Genomic DNA, 26,930 nt, shown 5'->3' with positions numbered 1-26,930 from the left:
TCCGGAAACCAACAAGAAGACTTTTCGGCATTCTGGTGGTACCTGCCACGCGTGCGACTTTGCTCTCTCGATCGACTGGCTGATACCTGTCGTCACATTCTCAATACGAGTTGTCGCGCTGCTCCCTCTCGTTGAAGCGTAGAGGTAGCATTTTATATGTGTGTTGTTTGTCTCTCGTTTCTTGTGTTTCTGAATATAACTACACGTATCTTTGTTGCTCAAGATGCGACGTTCTTCTGTCAACCAGCTACTCCTGCGGTCAGCGAAGACCACCGTTCGCGGCAAAACAACACTCCCGATCGTCCCGGCGCTGAAAGAAAGCGAAAAAAATGTTTCAGAGCGGTCACCCTGCTCAGTTCTGTCCTTTCAGAGGACTGGAGCTGATTTATTAAGACCCAGAGAACCGAATACTGGTGCGTATCGGAGTGTAGCGGCCTCCTGCGTGCCTTCGGCGACAGAGTTACTGCTGAATTTTTCTCAGCGTGAGTCGTCAGTTTCGCCTTCTGGAAATGTTTGTCCAGTCTCATCAACCCCTCTCGCTTTCTCTGTGAGACTCCAACATCTATCACGCGCGCTGGCATGCAGGGGGTGGCGACACTTCTCGACCGCATCTTACGCCGACGAACAGACAGCGGGAAGTACTGCAGAGGTGAATGCCGAGGCTGACCACAAGCGCGAGGTCTCGCTGGGCGGAAAAGGTGAAGTTCATGCTTTCAAAGCAGAGACCAAAAAGCTGCTTCACATCGTCACACATTCGCTCTATACTGATAAAGAGGTGTTTATCCGGGAGCTCATATCCAACGCCGCCGATGCACTGGAAAAGCTCCGCTTCCTTCAGGCGACAGCTCAAGGTAGGCGAGAGCCAAGCAAAGGAAACACTAATGAGGAGGTCGACGTCAAACCGGAGACATTTTCAGTGCTAGAGGGGCAGCATATGGTCGACGTTGAAGTGCTGCAGCCGTCGGCGGTCAGAAATTCCCTTTTTTCCTGGTCTGCGGCCCCAGTATGCCTTACAGCCGTGAGGATTCTGGCCTTCGCCGAGTTTTCTCTCAACCTTTGAGGCTAAACACGAGCCTCGCTTCCTCAATATGCCTCCAGCCCACTGGAGCCTACCCTTCGCGCAGGAGTTCGCTTCTGCGAAGCCTCGACAGGCGCGGTCTCTTCTGCCATTCACGTCACGTCGCTGACCTGCTTTTTCTTCGGCGGCTGTCTCGTTAGAAGCATCCACAGCACATCTCATTGTTCTGTTTTTTGTTCAGTGGGAGGCTCTCTTGAGAATGAATCCGTTCCGCTCGAGATTCGATTGGGCACGGACGCCGCTGCGAAGACGTTTACTCTCCAGGTGCGTCTAACTTCCTCCGCCGTCTTGTTCGCTTTCATCCACCGGAATCTTCGCGCACCGCACGCAGAGTCCCTGCTCGCGTCTAAGCCAAGGGGGTGGAGAAACAGGAGGTTCGGGGCGTGGGCTTTTCCGCTCGTGTGCGGCAATTAGACAGAGTTGCGGGAGGGAAGCGGGCCTGCATCCGCTTTTCAGTCATAGGGACGATCCGTGGGCGCGGTTGAGGTGACTTTCTTTCTCTTATTTTATCTTTTATTTTCGCTTTGCCGTGGCGGCGGACTGCCGCAAGGCGTCCCGGAGGTACAGACCTGTGACAGCCTCTTTGCCGCGGCACTTTCCACGGCCTTTTTTATGTTTTGCCATAGTCGTTGACAGCGATTTCCAGCAAAACAGTAGAACTTAGAACCTGCCAAAGGCGTTTTTCTGCGCCGGTCGTTCGTGTTCCTTACCGGTGCCGAGGTGGCTGCGAACACATGCACTGAGGCCGTCGATGAGGAGCCTGTCGCAGGAGGGACCGCCGCTGGACGAGGAGCTTCAAACCGTCGCTGTGTGTCTGTTTTCCACGGCTCAGGATACCGGCGTTGGTATGACCAAGGAGGAGCTTCTGGAGCATCTAGGGACGATCGCCAAGTCCGGAAGTCTTGAGTTTCTCATGAAACACCAAGGGCAGAAGAACGCCGACATCATCGGCCAAGTGCGTTCGCCGGCTGTTTCGTTGCTCGTAGTGACGGTTGTGCAGGTGGAATGACGCGAAGCTAGGGCTGCCTTTCGCCTGTTGGCGGCTTCGCAGTGTAAGTGTTCGGCACTTCAGGCCTGTAGCGTCTGTGCTCCATGTGTTGTCAGTTCGGCGTAGGCTTCTACTCTTCGTTCGTCGTCTCAGACCGCGTCGACGTCTACACGCGGGCGCACGCAGAAGGCGCGAAAGCCTATCTGTGGAGCTCAGACGGGACAGGAGAATTTAGCATCAAGGAGCTGTCTGCGGAGGAGGCGGCGAGCGCGGGTCTCAAGAGAGGAACAAAGATTGTTTGCCATTTGAAGAACGACTGCGCGGAGTTTGCCAATACCAACCACGTCAAGGAATGCGCTACGAGGTTTTCCTCGTTTGTCAAGTAAGTCGGAGCTCATGCCCGCACCCCTCTCCCCCCCTCCCCCCCTCACCTCGGCAACGCGCGAGCGCGCTGGTCGCTCTGCCTCACGAGCTTCTGTGGAGACGAGAGATCGAGAAGCAGGGCGGGAGGCAGTCTCACGACTTGCCTTCTTGCCGTCTGGTGCGTTGCCGGAGCGGCGGTGGCGTCAGCGTTGAGGCATGAGACCATGTATTTGGGATGCTCCACCGGGCGTGAAGAATCTGAGAAGCCCGATGTCGTGCAGAGACAGGTCTAGGTAGCTCACACGTGTGACGCACGCGCTAGAGAACTTGGGGACGCACAGTGCGCGCAGGCGGTGGGCGAACGGGGCTGCGTGTGGATACATTTGGTTGGAAGACTCGGTCCAGAGACATCTGAGTCTTCGCGTCGTGTCGGCGGTTTTCACGCGGAAACCTAACCACGGCCCGCAGGACGGCTTTTCGGCAGAGGCACAGGGGCATGCTTCCCACCCTCTGCGGCTTCAGGTGGAGCGCTGCAGACGAGCTTGGGACAGTGCCCGTTGGACCGTCACACAGCGGGAACAGCCGAGGGGGCCGTGTTTTCTGCGTACGCGTCTGTGGCAGCAGGAGTTTTCTGTGCCCCTTGTTCGCCTCTGCTGCGCTTGCGTGCAGCTTCCCGATCTTTGTCACGGAGGCTGACGGGACTGAGACGAAAATCACCGCTCAGCAGGCTTTGTGGCTCCAGACTGCGGCCACGGACGACGAACACCGACAGTTCTTTAGGTACGCGCTGCAGAGGCGAGAAGCGGAGGCAGGACAACAGGCGCACTTGCGGCCTGAATCGGGGGGAAGGCAGCTGTGGTTGTCTCGTGCGTGGTGCGGCGGGAGAATTCCCTCTGCGCGGCACGCCGGGCTTCGACGAGGAGAACGAGTCGTCGAGGGTTTAGGGTTCAAGAGTCTGAGGCAGGGCGGCGCTGCGTTCAACCAACACACTGCAGGGGGGGCTAGCTGGTAGAAAGACAGCCGGATCGTGGAGCAACCTTTGCCAGGCATCAGTCAAGGGTTGTCTGTGCGTGCTTTTCGATGCCGGACTTTTGCTGCAGGTACCTGAGCAACACCTCATGGGGCGACCCAAAGTACCATATTATGTTCCGCACCGATGCGCCTCTCTCGATTAAGGTAAGACCGGAGGCATAGCAACCCTCCATCTGCCCGCATTTTCTCAGAAGTTTTTCTCGCTTCTTGAGGGAGGCGCAGGCGCCAGGCGGGTGCTTCCGTCACGGCCTAGAGGGCGCTAGTGGCGTAGCTCGCATGAGAAGGACCCTCCTCGGATGCCTGCTGTGCTGCGTCGGTCTATCCACAGCTAGGCTCCTGCGAGATTTGGCTGTGCCGCAGTGAGCCTATGAGTAGCTGATGGCTTGCTCGACGCACTCTGGAAAGGGAACGGACGCTGCTGTGCTGCCGCGACCGCGGGGCGTCACAATCTGAGGTCCCCGAGCCAGGCACAGGCCGGTGCTGCGCAGGGGCCGGTAGCAGAAACCGAAGAGAGCGAGGGGCTTCTAGGCGACACCGGCTCAACCCTTGTTGTGGGGACGCGGTACCGGCGCAGTCTGCCGCGTCGTGCCCAGCCGTCTGCCAATGAAGGCACTGTGTGTTTACGCTCTGCAGCTTTCGCGAATTCGTTTGCTCCTCACGAGAATAAAAAAGAGACAATTTGCTGTGGTTCACGATACCTATGTATGTATAATACCAGGATATCCGACGCCTTTCGGCGCCCTCCCCCTCGCGCTGCGGATGGCTTACAAGTATTCCCCGTGGACGCTGTTTGTGTTTGGCGCACCAGGCTCTTTTCTACATTCCCGAAGATCCGCCGAGCCGCCTGTTCCAGCCGGCCAATGAAGTCGGGGTGTCGCTGCATTCACGGCGCGTTTTGGTGAAGAAGTCTGCGACTGAAATCATTCCCAAGTGGCTTGGCTTCCTCAAGGGCGTCATTGACTGCGATGATATTCCACTCAACGTTAGCCGCGAAAACATGCAGAACTCGATCCTGATCGAGAAGCTCTCCCAAATTCTCGTCCGGAGAGTACTCAAATTTCTCGACGACCAGGTCAGTACTCAACCGTGGCTCCTGTTAAATCTCTAAATCCTGCGAGACCCGCAGAAGATACGTTCGCGTTATTTTTCGGCTCTTGTGCTGCGACACAAACAGAAGGGTGCTGCTGCGACTGTGCCACTTGGGCGATGCCTGAGGGACGCAAGCGCTTTTCAGCGACTGCTCTTTCGAGTTCATGAGCTTTTTGAGGCGCTCGCCAACTTGAGGCTTCACATGGCAGTGCTTGCGGCTCTGTCTTTATCGGTATGCTCGGTATGCGCTGGAGCGTTGTACGGGGTACAGCGATGTCAGTTGGTCTCCAGCTCGCGTCGAGACGTGTACCGCGGCGCGCGGCTAGGGTGCCTGCTGGTCACTGCCGCTCCGCGCACTTGCTTGTTTCTTTTTTTCGCGAGACTCTTTGCGCCGTGGGCGGACTGTGAGTGTGGTCGATCTCGGCCTGAAGTGTGCGCGGGCTGTGGTGCGTCGGTTTTCAGTCGAGATCGGACCCGGAGAAGTACCTGGACTTCTACCGCAAGTATGCGCAACACCTGAAGGAAGGCGTTCTAGACGATGCTCACCACGGCAGCAAATACAAAGATAATCTTTTGAAGCTTCTCAGGTATGTCCACGCAAACTGCTGCCGACCATACGAGCCGGGCGAATGCCTCGCCCTACAGGCGATCGGCCGGGCGACGCAAAGAGGTCAACAGAGCGCCGGCTTTCAGATCGCACTCTGGAGGCCGCGGGCGCACCCCGAAGTTCAACCCATGGACTGCGACTGGCCTCGTGTCTTTCGTGTCAATTTATATTTCAAAGATCCCACTGGCTTTTAGGGCTCCCTGCTTCACGTCTGGCGCTTCGACAGTGACCCCACTCTCGGGCCGGCCTCCCGAGCTGCGCCAGCCTTGACGAGTCTCTTTCTTCCCATAGACTTCTGTGGTCTGCGCGACAGTTGCGACGCTCCTTGGTTGGATTTGAGTGCAAACGAGCGAGTGAGTGAGGTGTCTGCGTTCGCGCTGAAGAGCTTCTTCGCTTAACGCCGCCCTTTGTGAATTCACCTGTTGCGCTACAGTGTGCGGCGGGTCGTTCTGGCTCGCCCTCGCACTAGAATGCCCGGGATAGGTGCTTTCCGCGTCTTGCGGTCTCCGGTCTCCGGCGGCGTGTAACTCTAGCATTGCGACGCGAACGAATGGCGTGCGTGTGAATTGTGTTCAGATTCCAGACGTCGGAGACAGCCGCCGGCGAACTGATCTCTCTAGACAAGTATCTGGAGATGGTGAAACCTGGGCAGCAGAACATTTATTTCTACTGCTGCCCGGCACGCGAGGTGAGCGGCGCACTGATGAGCGTCCGAGCCAGCGCAAGTGGCTGCGGACTGGCAGCGACAGCGCGCGGTGCACAGACTGCGCGTTGGCATGCTCGCAGCACCCTCCCCCCATGTTTGCCGGCATAGTGAGTCTGTATGATTCCCCACAGACCGCCATGGCGTCGCCGTACATGGAGCAGTTCAAGGAGTGGAAGAGACCCGTCCTGCTGATGATGGACGACATTGACGAGTTCGTCGCCATGAATGTTCAGGCAAGTCTCTCTGCCACGCAATCGGACCTGTCGATTACATTCGCCAGGAAACTCCTGGAAGTGTCATTTAGGAGAGTAACCCTGTAGTCGCTTGAGCTGCTCGCGTGTCTCGTCTCGCAGATCAACGCCGCAAGTTGCCGAAATCCGTCAACAGTCGCAAAACGTTGCCGTCTGCAGAGTGAATACACTTTATAGTTGGGGTGTACTCCAATACAGGCGTTCACACGTCAAAGCCAGAGTGTCCAGATACGCTTGGGATCGGTGTAAACCCGTAAAGGATAACATTGAGGTCGCTTGTGTCTTCACTCAGTCCTACAAAGACAAGAGGTTCGTGGCTATCGATGCTCCAGAAGAAGATTTCGAGCCGCTGCTTGAAGAGGGCAAGGAGGAAACGAAAGAGAAGAAGGTCGACACGCCGGGCCTCGTCGGGGAGCATCGCGTTGAACTGGAGAAATTCATCAGGGTCAGGCTACACTGCAGACGAGACTGACTCTCACCTGCGAAAGTGGAGTTTCGGAAGTTCACGGCAAGGATACAGTTGCTGTGAACGAAGGGAAAGGACGACAGGGCCTGGGCGATATGAACGCAGGCAGCCTGTGGATGAAGCCGCAGTAGCCAGTTGCGATTTGCCACGCTTCCGCCTCTCGCGGCTAAGTGAAAGCGTTCACACTTCTCAAGCCGTCAACAACGTATGTTGCGCTGCCGCCGCTTATGTGTGGTTTCCGCTGCTTCCCTGGCACTACGGTTGCAGGTTATGAGCGTAGTTGAAGTCCGCGCACCTGCGTTGCGCGTCGCTCTCGGGTCTGATCAAAGGTTTTGTGTTATGTTTTGCGGCGGAACGCTGCGTGCGCGCTTCAGGGAACCTTGGGCGAGCGCGTGTCGTCGGTGAAGTTCTCCGATCGCCTGGTCAAGACTCCGGCCGTTGTGACAGGCTTCCTCTCCTCCACGCTCCGGAAGATGATGAAGGCGACTCTCCAGGGAGCGCCTGACGCGCAATTGAGTGAGTGCTTGAAGCAGAGCCACGTTTAGCTGCAGCTCGGGATATACCTGCCGTCTAGAGTTCGGGGGTTCAACCGTTTTCTGTCTTGCGCGTGACCCGCGCCTGGACGGGCAGGTGGTGCTGCGCGCTGGCACGGGCCTGCCCACGAGACGGTGCACGATTGGTGCTGCGCACACGACCGAATAGACAGCGGTGCTATGAATTCGTGCGCAGATCGCCGCGCGTCTGTTTGCTGACCGATGTGCCGTCCGCCTTGCCGGTGCTCTCCCGTTGCGCTTTGCAGAAATGGCCAGCTTGCCAGTCACTCTGGAGCTCAACCCGCACCACCAGATCGTCATCTCTCTGTATCACCTCCAGCGCTCCAACAGCGACGTTGCCAAAGTACGGGAGCGACTTGTACCGGAGGCCTTTCCCACTAAGCTTGCAGGAGCGTGAGGCGCTAAGCCCGTGGCGGTATCTTGGAGACAGCGGCAGACAGCGCTTGCTCGCGACAAGGAACGCCCCCATGTCGAATCGCGTGCCGTGTGTGAGCGTGCTTTTAAAAAACGCACGCAGGGACAGTCTTAGTCTGCCAGTGCTTTGTCTGAGAGGAAGTCGCGGCGTATGTGTTCTTAGCTGCTCTGCACGTGGTCCGGGCTCTCTATAATTCTGTGGCGTGTTGATTGTTGTGTCTTTTTCTGCAGATGCTGGTCGAGCAGCTCTACGATAACGCATGCATCGCCGCAGGTATCATGGAAGATCCACGCTGTATGCTAGAGCGCCTCAACCACCTGCTCGAGGTCACGGCGCAATATGCGTACCACCACAAGGAGAGTGCGGCGCCGGCAGAAGAGGCGACCTCCTCCAGTGCGGATAACGCGGCATCAGGCAGCGTGGCGGAAGAGAAGACACCGCAGGCCTTATCTGCATCGGCTTCACTGGAATCTTAGGCTGTATGGTCGGCTGTGCAGGAAGGGCGTGCAGGACCGCCTCACAAGGGTACGGCGGTGTTAAGGTAGAGCTAGCTGGCATTAGCCGCTCGTCGAAAAGAGAAGTTTCTTACTCCCTGTAAATGTAACTGCTGCGCCGCGCTATGAATTCCACGAGTTGTGGAGTTCCCCGTGCACAATTTTCCCTAGTGCTTTCCTCATGCGACCCTGGCTGTCAACTTGTGTACGTTCGTCGGCTTCAGTTGCTCAATGTGGCTTACTCAGGGTCGAGTAGTGCGTCATTTCGATAGCCATGTGGCTAGAAAAGACATCAAGTATGAGGGGATCGGTTACAGTTTTTGATCGTTTGCTACGTAGAGCTTGTGTACGGATTTTTATGTGGTCGGCACACAGTACTATTGAGTAACGCTTTTAACTACCTTTTCGCGGTAAACCGATGATTTTCGCTCGGCAGAGCATCCGCCGGCTGCGTCGGGCACTCGGCGCGATTTTTCTCGCCGGTCCGCGCTCACGTAGGGTGAGAGTGAGACGCTGGTCTTTGACAAATTCGCATGTAAGAAAAAAAATGCGAGGGGCAGGGGAACCCTCTCGCCAGCGCAGTGCGACACCGGAAGCCTCCAATTCGTTTGCCCTCTTCGCAGCACGATCAGGCAGAGTCAACGTCTTTATCAGTTTCTAGCGACGCGATGCTATCAGGATCAGTTTTAACTAGCGATCCCCGGCAAGGGCGAAGTCTCCCGCAGCGGGGTCCCAACCTACGAGTTTGGTCTCCAGTTGCGTACCTCCTCACACACCTGACTCGCTGGCAGCGGGGGCATCGCCGCAGCACTGATCACCGCTGCCCATTCGTAGAATGTGTCAAAGAGAACCTCAAGTTCAGGGCATTCCTGGAAAGAAAAAGCAAGCACCTAGAAAAGATAAGAAGCACAAGGCGCCACCGGGCTGGGACTCCTCGTGGCTCAGAGGCGAACAAGGTGAGCTGTCTTGAATCGCGATTTGCCGACCGCCGCGCCGCAGACAAACGCCTTCGACTTTCCACGTTCCGTAGTGTGTTCTCTGCCCAAGATTAGACACGTCCTCTGAGTGGATGCGTGCGCCCCGTAAGTTCTGCAGCTTCCGCATCGCGACATGCATGGCAAAGCCGGAGAACCGCGGCATGGAACGCGTGTCGCCTCACTTTTCTTAGACGATCCAGCGTTTCTGCCAGGCTTTTCGCGTCATTCCGCACTCTCTTGATCGCTGCGATGGTAGACGCCTGCTCACCGCGCACAGCAGAAGCTCGCACAGCAGAAGCTCTCCTGTGACAGAGCGAGCCGGTGTATTCGGTGCGACAGCATCGAGCACCACGGCGCGCGACTCACTTTCAGTGGAGCACAGGCGTCTCTTTCTGTGGCTGCCTGAAGCCGCTTGACCAGCTTTTGATATTGGAGGATGCAAGCAAGATTCAGCGCACGTCTGACTGGGGACCAAAGACACGCACAGAGAGAAGCTCGCGCCGCAGGTACCAAGAGCCCGCCAACCGTCGCAGACATACAGAATGCCACTCCACTTCAGAAGGATGAAGAAACCATAGGCAACCGGATCTGTGACTCTTTTCAATGAACCCGTCGCCACCTGGGCAATTGATCGTTAGTGTGCTTAACGGCCGTGCCTCGGCCCTTTCTCAGATCAATTACAGCCAGCAGCTGCGAGCAAATTAGCCGGCGCTGCCACGCAAGAGCGGAAATATTGTGAAGGAGCTCCGAAGGACAAACCTCTCAGCTGAGCTGTCTCTGTCTGCAGACTGCACGTCTCGCGCCTTGTTTTCTCTACCTCTTCCCAAACGTTTTGCAGCTGGACATGCAGCTGAACGGCACGGGACAACACAAAACGACATTGCACCATTGTCGGTTGTGCTGCACCAAACAACGACAGAGCCTTGTATTAACGGTCGACGCACCTCCGTGAGCTCCTTTACTAACAACTGGATATCTTCGTCAAGTTTCGTTGAGCTGTCTGTATGAGGAAAGGTGCACGCCGCACGCGCCAGCGACTATCAAACTCGGCGACTTCTCCCCTCGTGTTGTTGCCATCGCTGAGCTAAAGTGCACACTAGTGAGTGTCCCTTCACTTTCGATGCGCCACACCTTGAGCGTGCTTAAGTTTCTGCTTCAACAGTGAAGACTGCCTGTCAAGAGACACCCTGGTGTGGGCATCGTTCCCAGTCTTCTGCCGCGGCTCGTTCTTCAGCTGAATGAATTCCCGCTTCTGTATCGTCTGCGCGGCATTTATCAAGCAAAGCGAACGCAAAAGGTCAGCATTCGCTCGTCTGTCTCAAATCCCTGCCTCGTGACGCAGAATTATAGCGTTTGAAAAGGGTCTTTTTGAGCGGGCCCCGTCTAACTTTTCTAGGCGCTGGTCGACGGCAACGAATTACAGCGAAGCTCTCGGGGCTCGCTGCGAAGCATGGGTCAGGGTCAGGCTTACTCGCTGCATCTCGCTGAGCATTTGCTCTTGACATTTCTTCAGCTGCTCTAGTCGGAGCTGCATGCGATGGATTTCTTTCCTCATAGACATCACTTCGCTCTGTCAGTGACAATGACCGGAGTAGGCAGCAACGAACGCGTCGGGCTCCACGAGCTCCATGAGGCATCCGCCTCCCGGGGCGTCCCGAGGTCAATGCACTGTACAGCCACCTTCACTGTGAATTTTTTCCAGCTTTTTGAACCGATACTACGCGGCGTCAAGCCATGCGCTCCGGATCGTTTGGAGGCGAAGTGCAGATATTCAGCTTCGCGCAGAGCAAAGACCAACAAAGCTCACGTCACCGCGCAACGAGCCAGGTGTAGATATGCCTAGCGCCCCTCACCTGCCCGACGGCCGGATCTAAGGCCTCGTGCATCTCTTTCTCAAGGAAGATTTTCCGTTCCCACAGCATGATTTGCCTCTCAGCCTCCACGAGTTCCTCCTCAAGCTTTGACTTTTCATCGCGGATGCTCTGCGCAAAAAAGGCAGGCTCAATTCGACGAAGAAGTGGCACCATGCGCGCGCCCTCGAGCAGCTCGGCGGGTTTCCTCCTTGACTCGAAATTCATGTCGTGGCTCGAGTTTGTTAGTAGCCTTTTTAGCCACAGCTGAAGGCGAGGGGCTCCAACCGGATTACACAGCGAATCGCACCAGCGGTGCTATCTTAAACACCAAGTATTTAAGCCTTCTTACGCAGCTGAAGTATCCCGCTGCCGCCTCCCACAGCCCAGCGCCGCTGCAGGGTAGTTTATAGAGCTTCGATGCAAATTACACGGACGTCCGCAGCCCTCATCTTGTGTTGGCTCTCTCTGGCCGTGTGCAAGTTAATACTTGCGTGCCCCCGGCGGCAGTCCGGACTGGTACCTGTACAGTCTCCGCCAGGCGCGCTTCAACTTTTTGATGCTCAGCCATCCGGAGGTCAAAGTCGTGGGTCAGACTTTGGGTTTCCCTCTCGTATACTTGTTGTTTTTCGACTTTCTTGACGATGATTTGGTTCACCCGGCTCATGTCTGTCCGCATTTGCTTTATTGCAGTCTGCATTTCCCGAATCTCTTTAGAATTGAGAGCAATTGCAGATGTGAGTCTAATGCGCTTCTGCTGCGAAATGAGCTGCTCGTCCTTTTTCGCCGAAATCTAGATTGGCAGCATCAACACACGAGGCAAAGGGGCCGTCGGCGGAAGAGCACGAAGGCTTTGCCATCGGAACCCACCAACAACCCGGGCTGGCTATAACTGCAAAGTATGTTTATGATCAATTGGGTCAGGTGGCTGGACACGAGATTGGCGCCGAGTCTTGAATCAGCACAAGAGGGGGGGCGGCACTGGCGGCCTGCTAGAAGAAGTAAATCATCGCCGTCGAGCGCTCACATGGAAGCGGCATAGCTCATGAAGACTATAGCTACTTTATCTCAGACTTCACGTGCACTCCTTGAGTGACCAAGCAAGATTTCGACGGGTTTCCGCGCGTTAGCTGTGGACACGCCTGTGCCGTTGGGCAACTCGCCTCTTCCTCCAAGTTCGATGTATTGGTTTGAATTATAATGAGGTCGGTTTGTTTTTTCATCCACATGTTCTGCAAATCCGCGCCCTCTTTGCTCTTGGAGCCAATCTGCCTCCTGCGCACGCGCAAAACAAATAGTGTAGGCCACGTCTCAGTGAGCGGCGGGACGGTATTGTTTCTCTCATGCGAAACACGGTAGCCTCTCGCCGCTCATCACGCGCGCCTCTTTCCGCAGAGGAGGGCCGTTCTGCGAAGCGCTGCATGAGCATGGGAACTCTATCGACGTTATCTGGACGTCACGCGCCAAACCTTTATCACAAGGACCTCAAAAACAAGCGCTACACACCTCATGTTCTTAATTTTGGCCTCCAGGGGCCCCGTGCTGTCATCGTCGAAAGTTGACCTTCGTTCATCGTATTCCCTGAGGGACGGAATCAGCGGGGCGGGAGCATAGCTGACACACTCGCACCTTTTCCCTCTACTACATAACGTGTGCGGATGTAGGTCTGATGCTTCTTTCCGAAGCAAAGCGAATGTGTGTGAAACAATCAGATGCCTCAATGTGCGAACAAGAAGGGAGTCTTAGAACCCGCGCTTGATCAAGAGGCCTTCTGTGGGCCCCAGAGCCGCTCAGAGGGTACACCACAGCAACACGACAAGCGCAGTATCTCTGCGCCCTGCGGGGTTTAGAAACAACAACACGGAGGACAGGCGCAGCTCATCCACAGTGCGGCCGGTGTTGCCTTGGTTGCCGCAGACAGCATCGTGGATGATCGCCTGTGTCGGCTGTGCTGCGAGCGAAACGCCACGATAAGTTAGTGATTTAGCGCGTCAGTTTGACATATATCTACGGAGTCACAGAGACGGTCTGTCTTCACGAGTGCCTAGGATTTCCCCGAGCTGACCGTAGAGATCCCATGAGAAATACGATGTGTATCATCTACTGGATGAAGTAACCGATTACAACCACAACGCCGCTGTCCTTTGAAAATGGCTTTTCTCCGGGTTGCTCGTAAGAAACTGTGTCTCTGAGTCTCACTTGTTGAGTTTCTCGACGAGTTCCTGCTTCTTGTCAATTTCTATGTGTCCTTTCTTGATCTCAGCTTCGTACTGAAGCACGTCAATCCCCAGAGCAGACGCGTAGGAGTTGAAAGGCCAGAGGTCCTTAGCGCTCAATTGCGAGCTGTTGATTCGAGAGAGGTACTACAGCCTCCGCGTGCGTTCGGTTCACGCGTCTACAGGTGCTTCTTGCCCTTCCGTACCCGCCCGCAAAAAGACGCCCAGGGTTGCGCACAGCTTCTTTCACCGACCCTCACTTTGGCTCCAGACTCCACACTTGACGCGGCAACTAGCCTTCTACCCACAGGTCAACTACTGCTGTGATGCACAACCCTTTGTGTGCCTGCCGCTTTGCAGTGAATGCCGGCAAAGTCTAACCTGATCGATGAGTTTCTCTTTTTCCGCCAGCGCTTGCTGAACACGCTTGAGGTTCGCCTTGAGGCTTGTATTCTGAGCCTTAAGCTCCAGCGTTTCGACTCTCTTCCGAACAGTGTCATTTTGAACCTGCTCAAACTCCTCCTCTTTCCTTTTGCACTGATCGTTGAGTTTTTGCGCGCGCTGTCTCACCACACAGAACTCGCGGGCAAAAACCGCTTGCTCGGCTGTCGTTCTGGGGCACTCGCCCCCCCCCATTCTGTGTGTCTGCGCGGCCATTTCCCAGCGGGATACAGGAAACTCCGCCGTTCAGTGTGGAGGAATGCGTCATCCCTATCTTGCGCTAGGGAAATGAGGCATCTTGCCGAGAGCCTATTTCTTTCCCCACGCTGCCACTGGTGCAACTGCTCAGCTGACGCTTAGGTAAACGAACCTTCGACGCATTCGCTGCTGCGCGATTGAGTGTAGATTGATTCGAAAGCAGCGCCACGACCTGGTCGTTGAGCGCCGTGTTCTCCTGACTTGTTTTCTTGATACTATTCTCTACGAGCTGCAATCACAAACCTTAGAAGGGACTCACAAGTAGGCCACGCCACGAGGGCGAAGTCGCGCCTGGATACCGCGGAAATGTGCCCGCTCTAAAACGGCGCCGGAAAAACGGAGGAAGCCTAGTCGGAAGATCGCATCTCCGGGAAAACCAAATCCCTGCACCCCCCGCGCAAAGGGGACTTGCGGCATGGCGAAAAATAAATTAATATGCTGCTCTTATTCGCGACCTACCAGCGTCCTAAACCCTAAACCCAGTGCGATGAAACAAGCAGCTCACCTTCACTTGATTACGCAACTGAGAAACTGCCACATCTGCTCTTAATCCTTCCTGAAGGGTATGGTGGACGGATTTCTGGACGAGGCTGTTCTGCTTCTCCGCCATCTCCACGTCCCTCTCAACGTTCGCAATTTGCACCTGTATCGTTTCCAGCTGCCTTGTGTGTGTGTTGTGCTTCGCCGTTAGGTTTTCGTTCTGCTCCTGCGTTTCTCGTATCGTTGCCTACGCATGACCGCATGATAGTACCGGGGTTGCCGAGTCTATCGCTATCTTCGCGTACTTCTGAAAACGCGTTTAGAAGTTGTGCAATAGCAGAATGGATATGCAGCTCCGTGAAATGCCCTTTAGGAGGACGTAGAGGGTGAAGTAAAGACGGCGCGTAGACCCTCATCCAGGCGGCTGACGCCAGCTGTAGATGAACCGCGTGCATTTTTAAAAATCGACCTCTTCGTAGCAGCGTAGAGGACTCGCTAGCGGCGGCTCAACTACCGGGGGACTCGTTCGGAGCGACTCCACCTGTGGCGAAGCATGACGGAACCGGTTTAAGTTGTGAGGCGGCGACAAATGCGCAATGTAAGCGCCGCACCTGCACGTCTCGCATCTCCGCTTCGATATTCAATTCCTTCTCTTCCTGTTGTTTGACCATTTGCTTGATGGCGTGCAGAGCTTCCTCTCGGCGTTGCATGCCAACAACACTAGAGCGCCACTGCTGCAGCAGCCGCTGCTTGTCTGCTGCGATGGTTTCTATCTCGTCTGAGAGACAGTCGCCACAGCGTCGCTATAGTTTGCCATACGAGTCCGCTGCCAGCCATACACTGGAAAACACTTTGTCATTCTGTGTGGAGTGGTAGCTGCTGTCAGCCATTTATGTGCAAAATTCTCTGCACGACGATCGCCGATCTGCAGCCCCCAGCGCGCAGGCAGGTACACCGTGACGGCTGAGCCTGTCGCGTCCCGCCTTCGAAGTATCGCGACAACGGAAGAAAACAAAGACAGGCGAGAACAACAGCAGCGGGCGCGCTGATTTTCGTCTTTCGGCACATGGCTGCGATCGTCCCCGGCTCTGCATACTAGGCAACCGTACGTTGGGCCTCTCGGAGCGCAGCATTGGCAGCTTCGATTTCAGTTTGTTGGGCAGCGGCCTGAGACTCGTACATGCGTTTTTGATCGCTGAGGTCCCGTATCTTTTCCTTTAGACCGTCGATCAAGAAATCTTGGTGCATTTTCTCCGTCTCCCGCTTCTCCAGCGTGGCATGCTCCTTATAAGTCTCTCTACGTTTGAGCTGCGGACACCGGCAAAAGGGTGAGCAATTAACACTGCTCTGAGTCACTCGAGGAGGAGGTCGGGTGGTTTCCTCATGTATAGCGGTTCCGTTGCATGGGAAGCTCTAGTTGCTGTCGCCTTGCTGACTTTGCGAGAGATCTCTTAACACCCTCCAAGCGCATCGAGGGTGAGAGTTTCCCGAGTGAGAGGCCCTTCATTTACCTTGATATCGGCCTCTAGCTGTTCGTTGTATGCTTGCGCTTGACGCAGAGTGAACTTCAGTTCGTTGAGCTCACGTCGGGCATTGCTGAGCTTAGTCACGTATCCGTCAAGCTCCTTTTGCTCAGCTTGCAGATCTTTGATGCCCTGCTCTAACGTTGCTTCTGCATGTTTTCTTTTCTGTGGGGACGACGCACACACGGGATTTGCTGTCTGGAGTTTTTACTGCATGAAATATTTGATCCACCGGTGAAGCATCACTCGTTTGAGTGACCAACTCATTGGCTCAATCCCCCCTTTTATGTGTGTCGTATGCGCTCTGCCGCCGTACAGCGTCTTTCACTTGTTCAACCAATATTTCTTCAGTAAGCCACTAGAGACAATAGTCTCCTCGGTTTTCATACTGCTTTCACTTCATCTTCGACAGTAGCCATCTCCTCCAAGTTCTGTTGCCGTTTATGCAACTCCTGTTGGGTGCTATACAAGCGAAGAGCTAGTTCCTCGTGCAGGCGCCCCAGGCGCTTATCCTTGTCTTTTTTTTCCGCGTATTCGAGTTGCATAGCTTTTAGTTGTGAGGACAACTGGTTAAAAAGCGTCTGCTGGACTCGCTCGAGCACTGGGTGATCAGCAGGCATAAGCCCGGCACCCTCCGTGGCGGGCTCTGCATACACGATCGTATACACACACGGCATACAGCCACCCCGAGGGTTTCAGCAGCCAGGAGGGCTATGCGTGGAAGAGAGTTCCGAATGACAGGATGTCTGAACTCGACTCGCCCATTCGGGCCCTGCTCTACCCAGGGAAACGTCTGGAAACCAACGCCACTTGTATCATCTCGTGCGAGTCTAGAGCCTCACCTGGCCCGGCCGCACGGGCCTCTTCGTCTCTCTCGTCTCCGTTATTCATCGTACCAACATCGAAAATAATTCATGGTCTCCACCGCGACGATCTTTAAAGCAGAGGACCCCCTAAACCTCTCAGGCAGCGCACATGAATGCTATTCTTCGAGTCGAAAGCACCGCATTCATGCTCTGTAGGCGAGGGCTAGAGGTAGCAGGGGCTTCAGGCGTCACTGACGAGGGGCCCGACTGTTTTCTTGCATGCAACCACAAGGAAAATTGTGTAGCTTAGACGTCTCTGCTGTCCATATGAAAATATATTTGTCTGCTCTGAAAGCGTACGGGGAGCATAGTTACCCGAGAGGAAGCACAAGTATATTACCGAGATTTTCCTCTCGAAGCTCCTGCGATTCCAAGCAAAACGAGACTTGTCGTTGATGTGCAGCGCCATTTGTCGACCGCAGCGGGCAACATGTTTCCATGTGATCAAGTCATGTTTAACCAGGTCGTTCCTTTCTGGCGGATGGCCCGCTGTGTTGCCGGTGCCTATTGAGCCGGCATCGAGATGAAGAAATCTGCGCCTCCCGCCGCAAACACAACCTGAGATGCTCGTGCATGTGGTCCCTGCACACTTTGAACACCTCTCTGTTGTGCGAATGACCGAAAACTGTAACTGTAGAACGCTGAGCAGAGCGAATATTCTAATGATTCGGAATATAAGCAAGCATCGTCTGACATGGCCATGCGCCTCTCCGGAGGGTCAGTGTGACAAGCTGCGTACCCGTTGCCGGTGTGCCTCTGGCCCTGCCAGCGATTTCAGGTGCTCCGGTTTCCACTTAGATTGGCAGACCAGAATTCCCATATGAGCCAGGAGAGTGCCCCAATGTTATTGAACTTAGAAAGAGCGCGCAGAAGGTAGCCACACGAGCTCTGTCAGGGCTCTTTCTCTGCTATACAGCCCACTTCTGACACAGCCACAGGGGCCGGGACTCCACCACGATACCTGCCAGCGACAAGAAACTCGCTCGGTGCTACTTGGAACGGCGCCTCCTGTTCTCTAAGTTTCTCCTCTCCTTGGTAACGCGGCATCGACGGTAGGTGCGTTTCTGGCTTACAATCCTCTCGTCCAGTGTCTCGCACATTGAACAGTGCAATGCTTCACAGATGATCCCTTGTTCAAATGCGCGCGAGGGAAGTTAGTGGAGAGTTACTGAGCAACGGCAAAACTGGAGCATTCCAGTATCGCGTAAATGTGCGCGGCACTCTTCCTTCGCATTTAGACAGTTGCGTCGCGTGTCTGCGCATGACCTTCCGTTGCAGCATCATGCAGCTCATGCTGCCGCCAGACAACTTGACGCTGAAAGTGTCGTTTACGTGTTTCCTCGTACCGGCAAGAGTGCCCGCGGGAGACTGCTTGCCAAATGACACATTTAGCCACTCCTAGCGTGCCTCTTTGAGTCATCGGTGCAAATACACCCGCACCGTTATGCTAAAACATGAAAAGCCAAGCGTTATCTTCCGAAAATCTGTATGGTCACCACGCGTGAACACGCCAGCCGGACTTCCCACGGGCGTCGCGGCCTATGGAGCTTCCCATTTTGAGCTCCGGCTTTCGAATACGAGCTTGAGACAACACAGAGGTTTGATTCACTCGTGAGAAGGCGGGCGAGTGTGGAAGAAAGCCTGATGGAACGCCAACAAATCCGACCTTCGGATGCCGGCAGGTCCAACCTCGCTTGCACCTAATCCCGGCAAGCGATCCAGATGGCATGCGCTATTCCAGGCCGTCTTTGCAAAAGCTCTTCAATTCTCCCAACCCGAGAGTTCATGTTTGACAAAGCTGCAGTCCACTGGCGTCGCTGCTGCGGCTGCTTTTCACTCAGAATCTCACCGCACATGCATTTGGTGCAGAGCTGACATGGACACCACGCGCTCAGGCAGCCTCCCGCCGGGAGCGCACATGCGGCGATCCGCCACATCGAATTCACTTTTCGGTGTGGAGATGAGTGAACCTTGAGACGCTGCCTCCCCACACAAGAGATGCGCGGATGAATGCTGAAGAAATGGGACATCGCACAGCACTGTCATGCCGCACAGGGAGGGCTTCTGCTGCCTGACACTGTTGCCACTGGTGCGGCTGGCTGCTGTGCTGCTAATGCCGAGGTCGCGGCGCCTGAATGCGCTTTTCTCTCCATTTGCTGACCACAGAAACCCCGGTTCACAGCGGATGCTCCGAGCCTGTCCGAAGCTTGCGTCCTGCGCCGGCGGAACTTGTAGCGGACTTAGGCGGGTTCCCACGTCTTTGTCTGCTGGCTGGGCCTGCGCAACTGCAGTCATCGAGGCAGCTCGCCCCGCCCGAACCGGAGGCGCTGAGTCGTCCGACCCGGCAGCGGGCATCATTTTGGATTCCGGTTGCCACATCCCTGTCACGCCGCAGGAGAGAGACACCTTCCCTCTCACTGGCGACGTCAAGCTACGGCCTCGGATCGCAGTCTGATCATCTCGCGCTCCCGACGGCGACGAGCCGACAGCATCTGCTGCCCGACTGAGCCCCGGGAACTGCTGCTGGAAGAAAGACGTGATGGCCGCTAAAGGCCGGAAGACGCGACTGGCGGGAGACACGCCTCGACGTTTAGACGCCGTGGACGCGGCGTGACTCGACCCTGCATCTGGCTCGCCTACGGCACCCTCTGGGGCCGCCTCCGCTGTCCAGGAAGTCGACCGCGAGCTCTTCAGCAGTGAAGACTGGGTAGAAGCTGAACCGACTCTCGGCACAGATTTACTTCGCACAGACGGGGTTAGCGTCGCGGGCGCTCGAGCGAAAAGCCCGCTTCCATCCCGGAACAGCTCACGAGAGCCTGCGCCACGCACGAGTCTCCGCCCCTCTCGCTTCCCGCTGCCACGAACTCCCGCTGCCGCCGGGGAGTAGCTTCTCGCTTGGCCTTGCGACTGAGCGCCGACGGTGTCTGAACCGGAGAGAGAACTTCGAGAGAGGTCGCCTTCGGATTCGGCAGCGCTTCTGCGCGAACCGGACCCCGCGTGCGCCTTATTCACGAAAGCCATCGCCGGCGCGCCTAGAACTCCTCCTCCTCCTGGAGCACCGCTCCAGTGGCCGTTTTCAAGCGGACTGGCGGACATGGGGGTGCTAATGACGGGATTCGAATACCCTACGGAGTGGAGGTTCATGACGGAGTTGGGAACGGCTGTGGACACCTGCACGCACGTCGCGCCGCTCTGCACGACCTGCGGCCCCGCGGCGTCAGACGCGTAGTAGTAGTAAGGAGTGCCTCCGCCGGCGACCGGATAGTAAGCACTCGGCACAGCGGCGCACGAGGGCGACAGCGCCTCTCCCGCCAGGAGGGTCGCTACTCCCCGAGGCGAGACCGCTGAAGCGAACACTCTCTGCGTTGAGAGCGACCTTCGAGGAAACTGTGGATAGGGGTGGAGACCGACGCATGCGGCTTCCACTGAGCTCCCCCTCGCCGTGCTGGCAACATCAGCCTGCCACGCGCGGTCGAAACGGCTGCGGGCACCGTCTTCCGCTTCGCTCGAGGCTCGCGAGACGCAGCCGACGCTCTCTCGGCCCACGAGGGGGACGCTCCGACTTCCATCAATCCAAAGGAAGCTCGCTTGCGCGGATCCCTGCGACCTGCGGCTGCGACTCGTCTCGTCGCCTCGCTTGGCAGTTCGCTGGAACACCTTCGGAGACACTGCGCCGGTCGTGCTGTGCACCGCGCCTAGGCCAGCATAGCCGCGACCCACAACAGCCAGATGCGCCGCCCCAGCCGCGCGGCCCGGAGAGACCTGCGAGATCGGCGGGCCGCCGACTGCAGTCACCGCCGCCAGGGCTGCTCGCGCCCGCAGGTCAGGACTGTTGGGCGGCACGCTTTTAACGCCGGCGGGGCTCGCAGCCGAGGCGCCGCGGCTCAGCATGCCGGAGGGCGTGAGACTGCGAGCGCCGCTGCTGACCACCCGCGGAGGCAGACTCGCGCAGGGCGAAAGGACGGCGTAGCCAAAGTCTCCGCCTCGCCCAACTCTTGGTACAACGTGGCTCGCGGCTGCCTGGCGAAGGGGAGGAAGCTCGGCCGCGGAGACAGATGGCTGGACAATCCGCCGAGGGAGTGCGGTTTTCTGCGCGTGTTTTCCAGTCTGGTGTCGCCCTCCTCCAGCCGCGAGGTCCCCCCGTTTCCCCCCCGCTGCGGGGAAACGCTGGCCTTCCTCGCTGTCGCCCGGGAGATATGGCAGCCCGGCGAGCGACGCCCCGCTCATCTCGCGTTCTGGACCTCTAGTCAGGTCGCTCCCCTGCTTTCTCGGCACAGCAGGAAACCCCTTTCGAATGCCTCGCGTTTCACGGCCTCTCGAGACGAGCACCGGCTGCGAGTGCGACGGCGCCATTTGCCGGCGCGCAGCGGCGCCCCCTCCTGTTGCCTTGGGCTGGCGCGCTGCGCCACGATCGTCGCCGTGCCCCTCTGCCGGTTTCGAGACAGTCTCCGACTCGCGTTGATCCGTGGAGCTCTGACTCTCTCGCGACGCCTTGCCTGCGTGAACCCGCAACTCGTGCGCCTTGAGCCCCTGGGCGAGCACGAGGCTCCCCTTCCTCTCTCGCTGGAGCGGCTCACCGCTCCCAGGCGCCTTCTTCGCGCCTTCCAACGCGCCGCCGCTCTTTGTAGCGGTAACTCGCTCCTGAGAGCCGCGTCGCAGGGCGGGGTGAGGCAGCGCGCCGGAGCCCTGCGGCCTCTGTTTCTCCGCAGAGGGCACAGCAAAAAGAGACTGCGAGCTGGCAGAAGCAAAAGACTTGCTGGGGGCCAGGGGACGCACTGAGAAGGCGCTCCGGCTAGAAACGTTGGACGAGGTGGTGGGCGCAGGGAGGACCGTGGAGCTTGTGATCCTTTCTCGCAAACCTGAAGAGACCGGATGCGCGGCTATACCCCGCTTTCCTGCGTCCATCTCCGCGCCAGCTGGCGAAACAGAGAGAGGGTAGCAGTGCTGGGGCGAGGTCGCAGCGGGGAGAGGCGAGTGCAGCACCACGGAGGGATGTAGCAGCGGAGTGCAAATTTGCGAGGCAGACAAGAGCGGAGTAATCCACGGGCGCATAGGACCCCCTGATGACGAGGCTGGCGAGCCCGGGCTAGCCAGTTTCGTGTTTGCGACGGAAGACATAAACACAGGCGACAGTTGACTGTTACAGAGTTGGTGCAGCATGGTGTTGTCTAAGAGCAGGTGCTCATTCAGCTTCTGCAGCTCATCCAGTTTCTGAAGGAGAGGCCGATCTGCTGCGGACATCTTCTTGTCGACTTCCTTGACGCTACCCGCGCCTGGGCCTCCGATATGCTCTCGGCTCGTACGGTCTGACAAGCAAAGACAGCACACACAGCCACGGAGAGTCCGGCGAAGCCAGAAAGCTTTTTAACGCAGCAACTACGTCGAAGGGAGGACGACCGAGACGCTTTGCCCTCTCCCTCAGTTGGCATAACGAAAGGGCAACACATGAGCGAGCTCCACCTCCATATCTGCCTTCCGGAGACTAAAGGTTCAACCGACTGTGAAGGCAAGCACCCCTTCGGTCCTTGCAGAACTGCACATCTCTCTGCTAACCTTCCCTTGTTGACGTGAACAAACAGAAAGGTCGCCCATGAGCCTGTCACTCTGTCCCGTTTCGACACTGGTATATTTTCGCTTACGCCTTTTCTGCACCGCGGCAACATCGCCCGTGAAGACCTGGAGCTTTTGTCTCAGAATGGTGACTTCATTTCTGAGTTGATGCAGCTGCTTTTCAGTGATTGCGTCCCCCCTCTCCCCTCCGGCAGCGGCACACGGCTCTCCGACGGCCGCAGACAGAAAGCCGGGCCTCTCGCCTTGGGCACCAGGCGGCGAGGTGACGGGCGTAGACCCTGCAAAGGGACAAAAAAGAGCCGGCCGCACGCACGAAACTGGGGATCCATGGCAAACACCGTGACGACCCCACGCTTCCTTTGCGTGGAGCCTGCCACGAAGGAAAAGTATATCAGACATCCACACAGACAGTGCCCCGCGCACACGAAGCGCTACACGGATAACTGCTCACAGCCGAGGGCGCACTTCGGTAGATCCTCCGACTGCGTTGAAAGAACTCGAATCCAGTCTAGCTGGAAACGCGTGTGAACTGAAACAAGAACCATTCAAGAAAAGAATTGTTCGGACTCAGAACGACCCTTACCGCTTAGGGGGTGCTGGCCTGCTGAACCAGGCCCTGGGGCCTCATTCTCCTCCAGGAGCGAAGAGCGCATGCCCGCACTCCATGTTTCACATGTGTCACGCAGCGACGCCTTCACAGCCTAAAGAGAATGCAACAGCGAAAGACGCCGCTTCACCGACACATGATGCGAGCGCGAGGGTGTGTTCGTCGCTGGAGGTTGGAAGAACCGAAAAACAGGGAGTGCTGTCTCATTTTCTGAATGCATTACCTCTTCGTCGCTGGAATCAAGTTTGCTCGTGTCCAGATTGCCAACAGCTTCGCCTAGACGGTCCATCAAGGTCTCCAGCCGTGCACACAGTCCGTCGCCGCGCTGCGTCCAGCCGTTGTCGGCAAATCTGTCTCTGGCTCCTTCTTCCGCCGCGCTGTCTGGGCCATACAGCCCCTTCGCCTTGGAGGGGTGGCCGTCTCTCGCTTCGACACTGCGCGAGTCTTCACTAACGCCGCCAGCGGCCGCCTCCGCCTGCAGCCGGACGCGTTCTAGAGAGAAGACCGAATCCGGCGACATAGCCGCGCGGCTCGCTGTCTCCTCTGCTTCCGCGCCTGCAGGGGATCTTCCACCGTCGTCGCGGCCTGCGGAATTTCTCTCTGCTTGAGCCGTAATTTGAGGAAGCGGCATCACACCGAGCGCGGGGGCCGACGAATGAGGCAACGGCGGAGACCGGGGGGAAAAGACCATGCTGTCTACTGCATGCGTTAGGGCATCTTGCGCCAGAGAGAGGGCATCTTCAAGGTGCGTTTTGTCTTGGAGTGTCGCGGATAGATGGCGGTTTAGAGCGTTCACTTCTTCACGCAGGCAATCTAGCTGCTTCTTCAGGGTCTCATTCTCCGCGTTCTTCTTCTGCATGTCTTGGTAGTACTGACGCTTCAGCAGCTGCTCAACCTGGAAACTCTCCTCCTGCATCGTTCTCTTCTCCTCCTCCTGCGCCTGCAGCTTCTCGGCCAGAATCTGCAACTTGGACGCCTCGCTTCTCAACTCCCCGAAACCCGTCCCTTCAGGGTACACAGAGAGCGCCTTCTCGGGCAGCGCTCCGTCATCGAAGAATTCCGTCTGCGCTGAACGCCCGCCTGCGCCGGATGCAGAGGGGTCGCTGCACGCGTGACTGAGGCTGCCGGTTTCACCTTTCCTTGTATACGGAGAACCGGCGCCCCTCAACAGGAGGTCCTCCACCTCTTCCAACACGGATGACTCTGTCCCTCGCTGCACGTCGACTGTCTTCATTCTCTGGTAGACGGCCATGCTCAGGTCAAGCCGTGTGGGGCTTTTATTCACAGGCGTGGCTTTCTCGCCTTCCTTCTTCTGCTCCGCTGCCCCTGCAGCTTGGGAGGCAGCTGGGCAGTGAAGTGTCGAAGCTGGAGTCGCGCGGCCGCTCGCGCTGCGGCAGCTTCTCGCGCTGGAGACTGCGCGCAGCTTCGCAACTGACAAGGTTCTCCTCCGGGAAGAGTTCTCAGCTTCATCAACTGAGGCCTTGCTAGTGTAGTCCCTCTGGTGCGACATATCGTGCGGCGGGCCTGCAGGTGACGCAGTCCCCCCGAGGGGCTGGAGAGAAGCCCCTGGGGCAATTTGGCCAGCCGGGGCGCTCTCTGTCGGGGGACTTTTCTCCGCGGAAGGTACACGACACCCCCCTCCGGGGGAAGAAGAGCCCAGCAAAGGGGCATTCACCGTAAGACCTGGTGAGACAGGACGAAGAGGACCACACGCGAAATCCGTCCCTGTCTGGGATGTTCCGAGTTGCCCCTGGGCGGGGGAGGCGGGCTCTCGACCCAGCTGCGCAGCCTCCCGCTCACAGTACGAAGTCTCCGCCAGGGACGACGGAGAGACGCCAAGAGACAGAGGCGCAGCGCCAAACTCGCCCATGGCCTGCTGCTGAAGTAGCGGGAGACAGGATAAAGGACTGGGGGCGCCGTGCGGCATCGCGACCGGCAGCATCTGCCGTGGATGCTGGAGGGGAGAGAGAAATTCATCCACATGCGTCGGGGAGGCAGGTGCGAGGGCGGAGCGGCTGCTCTGGTGCTCGAGAAGATACTGCTCCAGCAACAACTCCTTTTGATGCAGCTGCTGCTCCAGGAGAGCGCGGTTGTGCTGATCGAGTTGCTGCTGGCGCAGCTGGAGCATGTGCTGGAGCCTCTGTTGCTGAAGCTTGATCTCCTCGTCCAGCAGAAAGCTCTTCAGCGAGAAGGCTGTGCTCTCAGGCAGCGGGCTGGTACCTAGAGCGGGAAGAGACACGGGACCGCCCCCGCGGCTTACCACCGAGGCCGTCGAGTCTGACTGGCCTGGGACCGGCGCCGCCATACCGCCGACCTCGCCCAGGCCACCACCATGCTCCGCGGAGAGCGGGAGAGACAGCGTGTGGGCTACCCCCTCCAACGACGAAGACAAGGATGCCATAGGGCCTGCACTTCCTGCAGAGGAAGGCGTAAACAGAATACAGCCTACAGGTTAGAAATGTGTCGCTCACGCGGCCCGCAGAGACCAACGACCGCCTCCAGACGTGGCAGGGCCCGTGGAGCTTGGACGACGAGAGTCTAAGGCCGGCTTTAACTCCCAGCGGTGACCTCACGGTTCCCTCAAAAAGGTGGAGGACAGGAACCCGACACAGAAATGAAGACGCCCGCGCGGCGCCTGCACTCGGTACAGAAGAGGAAACGAACGTGAGATGGCGGGTCAGAGGAGGGCCGCATTCTCAGAGGACCAGCAACTAGATGCCGATTACGGAATAGGGTCGAAGGAAAACGGTAGTCATAAGGCGGATTCCTAGGCCCTGAGACAGTGCTGGCGCCCGGGGTAACACGTGAACTGGTGAAAGGCAACAGTGTGAAAAACTAAAACGAGGGGGGGGTTGCCTGTAGGGTCGAGAGCAGTGGACGGTTGCGAAAGCGGTCGGACGGGGAGACAGGACAGCGTAAGAAATGGTGAAGAAAGCAGTCAAGCCGAGGGGAAGGCCATTTTCCTAATCCTTTGGACGAAAAGGGCTCGTTGAAAAAGGGCAATCGCCGCAGTGGGCGGAGCACTTGTCCAGCACGCGCTGGGACACATCAAGAACCAAACTAGCGACATGACTTACGGGCCGCCGGCGGGGCCCGTAAGGGTGGCTTTCCTGAGTGAAGTTTGTCTCCGGTGCTAGCTGGAGAGGAAAAGCCGTTTTCATGTGAGTGGGAACATGTCAGAGTTGCCTCTATATCCGCGGATGAGCTGCCCAGGGCGTTGAAGGTCACTCAGCCAGGGGGCAATGGGGGGAGGCAATGAACGACCCGCCTGTAACGTTGGCGTCCAAGACGCAACACACTCAACGAGGGAAAAGATTTGAAAAAAGTGGTGCTAACGAGCAGCCGCAGGAAGAACCTCCCGGGAAAATCATACTGTTTCGCCGCCTACCGCCAGCTCACGTGACGGCCGGAGTGCCAAAGCGAGAGTGAGCGAGGGCAGCAGCTTGACGGGGAAAGCGCGACCCGGAGAACTGTGTAGGAGCTCTGCAAACCGAGAGCGGTACCACACATGATTCGGCAGAGCAGTCTGTTTTTGTTATGCTCGAGTGGAAAGTCAACCAGCCAAGAAAAGGTCGCTGAACGCGACCCTACGCCCGTGAAAAATCTCCGCAAAGCTGCCGAGGACCGTTGCTGTTTTTCGTCGGCACGGCCACTTTGCCAACGCTGCCACTGGCACGGTACGTTGGTGGCGAGCGACGATAAAATGACGGATACCACGACCTGAAAACGGGACAGGATTTTCTTGGAATTTCCTCCGCCGAGACGTAAGCTAGATCCAGAAGCATCGACAAATCCCCAGAGCAAGAAGGAAACGTCACCGAGGGGAGGGGGCGGGGAGGGGCAGGGTCTCGTTCAGCAGTCAAGACGCCTGCTGTCTGGTGGTGTGTAGCCAGAGGTCGTGCTGTCTTCGGTGCTTTGAGGCCAGGCACGCAACGTCTGCTGCCCTGTCGTCTAGGTCTTTCCCGTCAAACGATGGCGGTTGACCCCCCATTCGCTGGAGAACTTGGTTGCACTCTTGCTCCGTGACACCACATTTCTAAGGTCAAAGGCGCTATTGATATGGCTATGCGGGATGGTACTGCTCCGTCCAGCAAGTCA

At 57.2% G+C, this 26,930-nt stretch overlaps 3 protein-coding genes across 3 annotated transcripts; 1 reads left to right on the top strand and 2 right to left on the bottom strand.

Moving 5' to 3' along the window:
• Positions 1–223: 223 nt before the first annotated feature.
• Positions 224–8,025, top strand: BESB_011420 (putative heat shock protein 75; the record flags this gene model as incomplete). Its single annotated transcript, XM_029359896.1, has 14 exons — positions 224–851; positions 1,260–1,342; positions 1,911–2,033; positions 2,183–2,448; positions 3,099–3,209; positions 3,530–3,605; positions 4,270–4,533; positions 5,013–5,137; positions 5,734–5,845; positions 5,995–6,096; positions 6,407–6,559; positions 6,955–7,096; positions 7,380–7,477; positions 7,780–8,025. The coding sequence occupies 14 exons, from the start codon at positions 224–226 to the stop codon at positions 8,023–8,025; spliced, it is 2,529 nt and encodes an 842-aa protein (XP_029222809.1).
• A 755-nt stretch (positions 8,026–8,780) lies between these two features.
• Positions 8,781–16,333, bottom strand: BESB_011410 (uncharacterized protein; the record flags this gene model as incomplete). The annotated part of the gene is made up of 16 exons (XM_029359895.1): positions 8,781–8,912; positions 9,203–9,280; positions 9,387–9,484; positions 9,780–9,870; positions 10,492–10,590; positions 10,874–11,002; positions 11,394–11,663; positions 12,373–12,451; positions 13,070–13,140; positions 13,468–13,647; positions 13,898–14,014; positions 14,291–14,512; positions 14,877–15,043; positions 15,375–15,573; positions 15,777–15,953; positions 16,178–16,333. The coding sequence occupies 16 exons, from the start codon at positions 16,331–16,333 to the stop codon at positions 8,781–8,783; spliced, it is 2,265 nt and encodes a 754-aa protein (XP_029222808.1).
• A 2,166-nt stretch (positions 16,334–18,499) lies between these two features.
• Positions 18,500–25,137, bottom strand: BESB_011400 (uncharacterized protein; the record flags this gene model as incomplete). The annotated part of the gene is made up of 4 exons (XM_029359894.1): positions 18,500–21,960; positions 22,294–22,503; positions 22,809–22,926; positions 23,056–25,137. The coding sequence occupies 4 exons, from the start codon at positions 25,135–25,137 to the stop codon at positions 18,500–18,502; spliced, it is 5,871 nt and encodes a 1,956-aa protein (XP_029222807.1).
• Between the last annotated feature and the right edge of the window lie 1,793 nt (positions 25,138–26,930).

Source organism: Besnoitia besnoiti, chromosome I (assembly GCF_002563875.1).
Source record: "Besnoitia besnoiti strain Bb-Ger1 chromosome I, whole genome shotgun sequence".
NCBI classification, from domain to species: Eukaryota; Apicomplexa; class Conoidasida; order Eucoccidiorida; family Sarcocystidae; genus Besnoitia; species Besnoitia besnoiti.
Note: the sequence above shows the minus strand (reverse complement) of the source record. Positions and strands in the feature narration are given on the sequence as shown.